The sequence below is a fragment of the Thunnus maccoyii genome, chromosome 3 (assembly GCF_910596095.1).
Source record: "Thunnus maccoyii chromosome 3, fThuMac1.1, whole genome shotgun sequence".
In the NCBI taxonomy this organism is placed as follows: domain Eukaryota; kingdom Metazoa; phylum Chordata; class Actinopteri; order Scombriformes; family Scombridae; genus Thunnus; species Thunnus maccoyii.
The window spans coordinates 16,162,338-16,172,497 of NC_056535.1; the positions used below are offsets into that span (position 1 = coordinate 16,162,338).

Here is a 10,160-nt window from a genome sequence, read left to right on the forward strand (position 1 = left end):
AACTAAGGAATTGGAAGTTAATGATTGGGATATTAGTTAAACTGTTTTAATTCCAGCTGTTGCAACATGGCGACTGCCTCAACCGTCTATTGATTTCTCAATTTTGGATCATGTTCATTCAAGTAAAAAAGCAGACTTATGTGAACATTGTATTACATGAGAGATATTGGCAATTTGTACAAATGGGTCAAAAAATCCAGAGAATGGGCAAACAAGTAGTGCATTTCATGTCCCAGAGTCAAGAGTCAAGGTGAACAAAAGAACTATAGATCATATATCTGTATATGCAGTTGAAATGATGGCAATCTTGTTAGTCCTGCAATGGATAGAGGAAGTCAGTCCTCTGCATATACTGCTTTGCTCAGACTCAAGTGCAGCCCTGGCTAGTCTCAAGCATACCTCTTCAAGATGCAGACAGCACATCCTTTATGACATTATGCAATAGTTATATAGAATTATTAGATTAGGAATTGATGTACTGTCTTTATGGGTACCAGCACATGTGGGCATCCAGGGAAATGAGGTTGTTGATCGTTTTTCCAAAAATGGATTAGCTTGAAACCAAGTAGAAGTTGTAATAGCAAGAAGCAAGATAGAAGCAAAAGCTTATATGGAGCAGGATTAAGGCACAGTGGCAAAGGCTACGGGATACTATTTATATCAGATTCAAGAAGAGGTTGGAGAGGGAAGGGCGCAGGGGAAAAACAGGAGAAATTAGTGCCTGATCAGCAGAATAAGACTGGGACAAAGAAAACTAAACTCTTCTCTACACTTCAGGAAACATCTGACCGGAACTTGTGATAGCTGCAATCATATGGAAACTGTGGATCACATCTTTTTTCATTGTCTCAAATATACAAGACAGTTGTTAAAGAATGAACTGGAACATAAAGGGATTGAACGCATAAACTTGAAAACACTCTTTACAAATGACTCTGGAAATTCTTTTTTTTAAATAGGTCGTCACTTATCTATAAAACACGGGTTTAATAACAAGGATTCAAGAACTATGTAATTCAACAGTTGGTGGCGGCGAAGAAGAAGAAGGCGGCCACTAGTTGGCGGTAAAGCAACGTTATGCCAGCGCGACAAACACCAAAGAAGAAGTCAGACACAGTTTACATAGTCGAATATGATGGTGCAGTTAGCTTAGAAAAGAGATAATAAACATGGATAAAAAGAAGAAACCATTTGACGTGACTGCTTCATCGGTGAGTTGTGTACATAAGCAGCTATATAAACATCTTATTGATACCCTGTGTGGCCGTGTGACGTTCAATAAATGCTAAAAACAGCTAACGTTAGCTCACTTGCTGTCAGGCTAAATTGCGAGCAAATACAACCGAGTTACAATAGATTTTAGTAGCTGAAGAGAAAGTTGTCCGACTGATATTTCTGCCTTGTTTCTTACAGCTAGTGGACCTTAAAGCTGAACTCTACAGAAAGCAGGAGCAATTCAAACAGGAAAAACTTGGGCGAGAAGATGTTGGTGCTGGATTCAAATCCAAACCCAAAGTCAAGGTAATGTGAGAGTATATGTTCTTTTTTGGGGACATATTCATTTTACCTGCTTGTGTAGCTGAATGACAGATGGAAGTTTTTTGTCTTCATGTCCTTGTGTAGAAACCTAATGTCTGGAGCAAGCAAAACGCTGGTGTTTCAGGAAGAGCAGAGAAAGATGCAGAGCAGCTGGCTGAGGAGCAGAACAGCCTCGATTCATCAAAGTGAGTTGAGCACATTAAACAGGAGACTGACTGTCAGTACACAGTAGTGACTGAACCCTCAGACTCATCCTTCTTCTCTCATAACAGACGCAGGTTGGAGGAGAAAGCCAAACTCTATGAGCAGATGACAAAAGGAGACTTTCCAGGTTGGTAACATATGAATTATACCCTGCTGGTGTCTAGTGTGAAGGACAAATTGTATGTACTTTGTATTAATCCTGTCTCGCAATGTTTCAGATGAAGAGACAGAGGGACTGTTCCTGGTTGATTTCACCCAGAAGATTATTGACAAAAAGAGAGAAACACTTGCACAGAAGGAAACAGAAAGAGAGGACGAGGAAAGAGGCAGTTTGTCTCCTGTCCCTCCTCCTCAGGCCCCAGATGAGGAATGGTAACGTCTGATCACTTCAATTTCAAGGGTCTCATTCTTGAAATATGTCATTTTGGTTTGTTATTTGTTTCCATAATGAATATAGATCTGTGTATAACAATTTTGTAATTATAAAATGCTGAATAATTCAAGTAGAGCTGCAATGATTAGTTCATTAATCAATCAACAGAAAATGAATCGGCAACTATTTTGATAATCGATTTCTCATTTTGAAGAATATTTTCTGGTTTATTTAGTCTTCTGTGATAGTAAACTGAATATCTTTTTATTGTGGATCGTTGATTGGGACATTTTAGGACTTCACCTTGATCTTTGATGGACATTTTTACCATTTTTGTTTCGTTTAATCAATTAACCGAGAAATGAATCAACAGATTAATTGTTAATTAAAATAATTGGTAGTTGCAGCCCTAAATCCAAGTTAATTATTTTAAAGTAGAATCACATACTCCACTTCTAACCTGAATTAAATAATTCTAAATAATAAAAAAATGTAACAATTATTACATAGTTATAATGTCTGAAGTATTTCACCATTTCAGACCTCTAAGTGGGTGTTACTGTGTTGTTTCTCTGCAGGGTGGACTTTGTAGATGCTTTGGGACGATCTCGAAGATGCATGAAGAAAGACCTTCCAGATTTTAAGAAAATGGACCAAGACCTAAAAGGAAAAGGGTATTTTACAAATATGAACACACTAAAGGTTTCCTAAGATTGGAGACTGTATTTTGTTGTCATACTGATATCTGCAACTTTGCCATGTAGAAAAGCCTCAGCTGAGAAGACTTTACTCTCAGAAGACATGCGTCGAGAGCTGCAGAGGCAGGAGTGGGAGAGGGAGGAAGAGGAAGCTATGAAGAAGCCTGTTGGACCAATCCACTATGAGGATATGAGGGGGCAAGGTTACTACGCTACGTTTCTGCACACATTTGGACTTGAGGGGTTTGGGTTGTCAGTCTTGTGCTGTAAAAAAAAAAAAAAAAAACAACATTTTATTTGTTTGTTATTTGTTTCATCTCAGAGGCTCGGGAGCTTGGTGTAGGCTACTTTGCGTTTGCTCAGGATGAAGAGCAGCGTAGAAAGCAGAGAGAAACTCTGGACATGCTCAGAGACCAGGTGAGCTGCCAATCACAGCTGTAAAACACAGAAATGTTAAACTCCATGATACAACCACCCTCCTATGATCACACCTCATCCACATACCGCTCCAGACTTAAGACTCTGTTAGTTGTGTAATAAGCAATGATAGAAGTGTTTATTATATATATGTTTGTTTATTTAGTTTTGTCCAACACAACTGTTCCCAGCTTAGACGATGCTGCGGCACACTTGAATGTCTTCTATTTCGTAAATAAAATAAATTCTGAATCTAATGTCTCTCTCACTTTTTGCTTAATCTTTGTTTTTCTCTTTTACATTCATCCTTCAGACAACAGATCAGCGCAGTAAGAGGGAACGACTGAAGGAAAAGAGGCAGGCCATCCTGCAGGCCAGACTGGCCAAAGTCAGGCAGAGGAAGATGAAGACAAACCTGAACGGCACTGAGGAAGAGCAGAAAGAAGAGGAGAATGAAGGTCAGAAACCACATTATTTGATATTATAGAAATTAAGCTGTTTATGTAAAATGTATATTGCATTTTGAAGGTGCAATGTGTAAGATTTGGCCACCTGATCCAAACACAATGGGGCAGCATATCACCAGAAATCACAGTCCCCCACTCTGCAACACAATACATAGACATCCTTGACATAAAAACTGTTATTTCTTTGCATTTGGTTGATAATTTTGGTTAGTTTTTGAATGCTTTAAACTAAAAATTCTGCTCAAATCTTACATATTGCACCTTTAATGATCCCATGAGTGATTTCTGTGAACTGTTTGTCATAGGAGGGGAGGAGGAAGGTGAATTAATAGGACCTCCGCCTCCACCTGAGGACTGTCCAGAGGTCAGCATACTGAAGAAGGTGGAAGTGGAGATTCAGGAAAGGAAGGACACTAAACCAGGAGTTCCTCATGTCAGAGAATGGGACAGAGGCAAAGGTAAACTAAATACTAAATATTAAATATTTGAAATTCAGCTCATTATAAGTACAATGAAAGTATGTTGGAAACAAATAACCTGCACAAGACGGATGTTTAATTTCCTGACGTTTTACTAAGACTGGTGTAAAAGTCTACTTGAATTGAGTAAATAATGATATTATTGACAGATAGGAGTATGCACTACTTCACTAAAAATCTACTTGATGTTATTTATTTCACTATTAATTTTTCCATCTCATTCAGATCACTCGGTACTATTGGCTGTTGTACACTTTAGGTGTGAGGCATTGTTTTCGCAGTAATCTTTCCCTTAATTCTCAGTGGCAAGTCACCTATACAATACATTTTCATTTGGCATGTTAAGAATTGATGAATTATAAGTATGAATTATAGGATCTTTATCTCTCTCTTCCCTCTTTGTGTTCTTTTTGTTTAGAGCTGTGCTTTGTCATTTATAAGAAACATATTAAGGATAACACAAAAATTTAAACTGAATAAAGAATTGCATCTCTCAAAGATTTAGATGCCTGTTGTGGTTCTGACTTTCAAAGATCAGGGTTACTGTTCTGTCTTAGAAATGTGTGCTTGGTCCATTAACACCACCTTTTTATTTTTTCGTACAGAGTCTATGTTTAGCGAGTGGAAAACTCGACGTCGGCAAGAGCGAGATTCAGAGTTTGCACCTCCCTCTGCTTACTTTAGTAATGAGAAGAGACCAAGATCAGAGAAGACTGAGATGCAGCAGAAGAAAAATTCCAAAATGTCCTTCACGTGGACAAAAGGCCCAGCAGGAATCTCTGAGAGCAAGGCAGAACCACACCCTGAGCCTAAAACTACTCCTCCACCTCCTCAACCTCAACAAAATCCTCCAGCACCTTCAGAGCCAACACCGTCAGCTCCTGTGTCTGCTCCTCCTGTCAACCTACAGCATCCCCCTCCTCAGTTTTATCCTCCGTTTCCTCCTCCACCTCCTCCTCAGTTCACATTTCCACCTCACCTGCCCCCTCACTTTCCCACACAGTACCCACCCCAATATCCACCCCAATATCCACCCCAATATCCACCCCAGTATCCACCCCAGTATCCACCTCAGCAGCCCCCCCAGCCCACAGACCACAGCCAAGCCCAGCAGGCCCCTCAGGGTGCTTCTCAGAATCTGGATGACATGCTGTCCTTCTTCAGGAACTCTACCTGATCTCTGAAATATCATGTTTGCTGTGTAGTTGGTTCATATTATGAGTGTAAATATTGAGAAAAAAACAGAGCAAAACATCTCAGCTCTGTAGTTTTAGTTTTTAATAAATATCAACAATTTAAGTTATTCTGACTTGTTTGGTTCTTTTTATTGTGAAAGGGTTCATTTACTTAAATATTTAGTTTCATCTTGAATACTGTACACATACAGTGAAGCCCCCACTCTATGAAGCAGAGTTGTGATATGCCAACAACCACTAGATGGTACTGTACACCTTTTTATTTAAACTACATCTCTGAATATGCTGGTTGTTTACAGCAGCGTCTTTGTCTCTGTTATTTATAGTGCTTGAATTGACAATGCAAACATTTTAAGATTGTTTAACAAATTTAAAATGTATCCATAAATCCTCTCCTGGCATTTAGGGAAAGGCAGCTGATGAAGGTGAGCGCGCATATATATGGTTCAGATATTCTGTGAAATTAAATGCAGGGGATTTTACTGTCCTGCTGAAGTAACCTGATCTGAACCTCTTCATTTGTTGTTCCCTGATGCCTGAATGGACACATCCTTGTTGCACCTCCTGTCTCTTTCCTCCAACACAGGCCCAGGATAAGGAGAAAGCCGTGCAAATAATACACAACAGAGAGATGTGTTTGAGTCGCTGTGTATATTTGAGCTGGTTATTCTCAAATTTTAACAGTTTCAGTTTCTAAGTCCAGTTAGATGATTTTGAACACAGTTTGAATATTTGAAAGTTTTCTTACACACTCAGTGTAATCAGAGTGGCATGCGTTCATATTTCTCATTTTATATAATGAGATAATTAATGCTAGAGAGGAATACTGTATTATGCTGCTAGAGAGAATAGAGCACTGTGTAATCTAGGAGTGATTTATATTTGCAGAAAATGATTTAACGACTGCATATCACAGAAATGAGGCGCTCTAGAAAACTGTCAGGTTTTTATTCATGCTAGCAAAAACAATAGCTTTCTGCTGGTATGATCATTTACACCAGTAAAGCAAATCCAAACTTGTAATCTTAAATTACAAAGAATAATATTTCTACCAGTGGATTATGTCAGCGTACATGTGACACAGACAAAGCCAATTGTCTGACTGCAACCTCTGCCTCCGTCCTGGTCTACAGGAACCATGTGAGACCTGAGACGTTTAGGAAACAGTGGGGAACTATACAGATGAGTTGATAGTTGGAATAACAAGAGCTGGAACTTCAACTTGACCACAGATCAAAGACCAGATCAACCCCATTACCTTCTTAATTAGATATTTGGCTTGGTTTCTGGCTCACTTGTTTCCTTTCTCAGGCAGGAGAATAGGTAGTTTGGCACTTTTTATGTTTTGTGCATCTCCTGTATGAAGAGGTGGTTCTCTTCCTGGTGCGGCGTGTCGTTGACCCCCCTGTGACCTTCAACGCTGTGTTTTTTCCCTCCTTTGTTTCTGTGAAGTTAAACCAGTCCAAGCAGATTGGGAAATACACACTCAGACAGCTTAAACACTGTCCCCTGTTAGGTGTGTGTGTGTTCATATACAGTATGTGTGTCTTTGTGAAATTATATATGTTTCTCAGCATTGTTGAATAAAATTAGCTGCTTGAATAAATTTGCTACCTTGGAGGTGAGATGATGCAGATTCAGTGACAAGACCTCCCAGAGTGATACTCATACAGGGGATTTATATCTTCTGTGGATTAATATGCTCTCTACATACATACATAATGCAGCAAAGACCAAAATATTCATAACAATTAAGAAAAGCCCTTTTTAATGATTGATTGATTTGATTTATTGATTGGGATAGTGTGCAGTTTTTAAACATTAAAGATGCACTGCACTGTTAGCTCAAAGCTAATTTGCATTCGCAGTCCTCCACAATCAAAACATACAACAGCACAACAACAAACAGTACAAAGCAAAAAACACACAGAACTCACAATACAAAATACAAAATACAAAGCTACACACAACAGCACATCACATACACCCACAATGTCAACTAGAAATTAATTATGTTAACTTGTTAAATTAAAAGCAAAACTACCTGCGCTAATGAGAAGACCATAGATGGAGTTTAGACTCAGTGACACACAGCTGATTGGTCTTTAGTAGATTTTTCAATTTGGCCTTGAATGTATTGATTGAACTACAGTTCTTCATATCAGCAGGTAGGGCATTCAACTGAGTTGTGGTTTTCACAGAGAAAGCTGACTGCCCAAATGCAGTGCGATGAAATGGTACAATCTTGTATAGAGGATATTCTGGAGGATCTAATAGAACTTACTGAGTGAGTCTACACAAAGTCACATAGTGGAGGAGGGGCCAAATCATTTAAAATTTATAAACTAGGCACAAATTTGAGAATAATCTAAAATTCTCAAAGCTCAGTAAATTGTATTTCTCCAGTACCCTACAGTGATGGAAATGCACTGGCTTTTTGTCCAGAGTTTTTAGAGTTTGCTTGTATAAGGACTCAAGGGGTTTTATGGCTGTTTCTCCAGCCTGCCCACCACATGTGATGCTATGTGAAGACATATGGGAAAGAATCATAGCATGTATAAATATCTTGGCTGCGAGAGAGAGAAAGAGAGACAAATGAAATCAATGCAATGAAGTCACAGTGAATCCTTCACTGTGAAGAGCAAAAAGCAGCCCGTTCTGTGCAGAACCACCGCAGCACAACTGTAGTCTCAGCTCATTTGACTTGCTGACTCACCACTTTGATGAGTCTAATCACTTTTAAGGGACAGGTGGGTGTGTCCCATTGACAGATCCGCCCTCCTCTCGGGGACCTGCCGCACTGAGAAATGATTCCTGCGTGTGGATGTGGCAGTTTAATCCTACTGGCTGAGGAAAATGGCAACCTGCTGTTCTCATAATAGAAAACAAATGACCTTCAGCATGTGGAAACCACTTGAGATCTAATGTGGTGTGATCTCTCTAAGTGGTTTAGTTTTATTGATATTTTTTTTGCAAAGTGTTAGCTGTTTAACCAGCAGACTCTTATGCACTATTCAGAAACATACTGTCACATCTCAACAGTGTAGGTGTCAGTTTACTGATGACATTCCTTACAGTGGAGCTATGAAGCCACTGTAGCACAGGAGCCAATGGAGCCTTTATGAGGAAGGTTATATGAGTTGAAGATAGTGTCTGACACTTGCTCTGCTGTAATAATGTCTTATGTCCTTTATGGCACTGCAGGACCCTGTTCCAGAGAGGGCGGGGCAGGTTTGCCCCCTTTTTACTGCAGTTATACGGGGATAAAAGGCAAACAAGCAACACCAAGTACAAGAGGTAGAAATTGTTGTCCTTTCTACTAGCAAAATGAAACATCTGACATGGTAAGATCAAATAAATCTCCAGATAAACCAGAGAAGTTTGCTGAGTTTTTGCGTTGTTAGTGTGAACCTGTCCTAGATTGTGTCTACTGATCCTCATCTGAAACGGCTCCATCTTGCATTAATTGAAAGGCCAGGCACCAGAATCAGCAGCAGTATGACGATGAGTGTAGCAGAAACTCTTATTTATGACTGATATGAACAGTCGATGTTTGCAAACGAGCTGAAACCTGGGTGTATGTTTTTCAGGGTAATGTGTGTCCATTGCACAAGAAATCAATTTAAAAATACCAACCATGTTGTCTGAAACAAGTAGTATAAAGTACATTTGCAAAGGAAAGCTCTCAAAATGTATGAAAACCACAATGAGACTCAACAATTATTGTCCTCATAAAGTAGTTAACTAAATAACTGAAGCTAAATTTACTTTGTGCAAAAGCCCTTTTAAAATTCCTTGTGTAAGTAGAATGGTTAAGTTTTTCCTTTGGCTTTGTGAGCTGTTTTGAGACTTTAAAGTAACTTAAATGAGTTGAGCTGAAGGATTTTCTTTTGTTGACGTACCATCATTGTCTCTTCTCTCTGTAGCTTAAAATCAGACAATCAGATTCAGCTTTTCCAAAAGCTCGTCATGCATTCCCCTCTACACTCCCTCAGCCATAAAAAATGATCTCATCTGCAACCAGATGAGCAACTTTTCACTCTCAGGGAGGGAAGCGATTATATAAATGTACTTTTAGCGCTGTATCAGTGTCCTGGTGATTTTAGAGAGAGAGAGCAAGCGGGGTGTGACGCTCAAAAAGGCCAGAATGGGAAATGTCGTCATTACGCAGTATGCATCTTGGACCACAAGGCCACATCGATGCCCCTTAAGACTGAATTTAATAAGGATGCGGACCCCAGCTTAAATGCTGGGAAATCTCAATTTACAGATCTATTATTTGACTTAAATACACAAATAATGCACTTTTTCATTTGTGTTTGGTACTCAGACATATTTTAATATAACTTAGAGTGTGATGAAACTCCCTTTAAGACAGTATTACTTGTTATTTTCATGTAGTAGTTTAGTTTGTTGGCTCAATATGCTTGATTTTATTGATTGAGTCTTAATGACCAATTATCTTTAATGGAGCCAGTAGTATTTCCCTTATACCCTCCACTTGTTTTTATGTTAATGTCTGTAATTTAAGGAGGAATCCTTTTTTTATATATAAAAAGCTATTTTTGTGTCTATTGTTTCAGTGTAAAATTGCTCTGGTCTCTGGTTGACTAACCACTCTAATATCAAAGATTCATCTTGCTCAGAGAACTTGTAGAATCTGCCCCTGGATTAACAATTTATGAGTTTGATTCCCACTCTCAGTTTGTGAGTTCGGTCCCCAGTTGGGTCATTGAAACACAGCATCATAAAACTGCCCCGAGGATTACCAGTTTGCCAAGGATTAT

The 10,160-nt window shown here is 39.0% G+C and overlaps 1 protein-coding gene across 1 annotated transcript; it reads left to right on the forward strand.

Annotated features, from left to right (window-relative positions):
* The first annotated feature begins 1,072 nt into the window (after nucleotides 1–1,072).
* On the forward strand, nucleotides 1,073–5,407 carry ccdc174 (coiled-coil domain containing 174). Its single transcript, XM_042405281.1, has 11 exons — nucleotides 1,073–1,211; nucleotides 1,414–1,521; nucleotides 1,624–1,724; nucleotides 1,812–1,870; nucleotides 1,962–2,115; nucleotides 2,695–2,790; nucleotides 2,881–3,017; nucleotides 3,137–3,231; nucleotides 3,545–3,689; nucleotides 4,004–4,156; nucleotides 4,783–5,407. The coding sequence occupies exons 1-11, from the start codon at nucleotides 1,170–1,172 to the stop codon at nucleotides 5,352–5,354; spliced, it is 1,662 nt and encodes a 553-aa protein (XP_042261215.1). The 5' UTR covers nucleotides 1,073–1,169; the 3' UTR covers nucleotides 5,355–5,407.
* Nucleotides 5,408–10,160: the final 4,753 nt, after the last annotated feature.

Excerpts from the sequence above, each read along its gene's own strand:
- ccdc174 (XM_042405281.1), top strand. The coding sequence starts at position 1,170 with ATGGATAAAAAGAAGAAACCATTTGACGTGACTGCTTCATCG. Across the intron at positions 1,871-1,961 it reads GACAAAAGGAGACTTTCCAG|ATGAAGAGACAGAGGGACTG; the intron begins GTTGGTAACATA and ends GCAATGTTTCAG. Across the intron at positions 2,116-2,694 it reads CAGGCCCCAGATGAGGAATG|GGTGGACTTTGTAGATGCTT; the intron begins GTAACGTCTGAT and ends GTTTCTCTGCAG.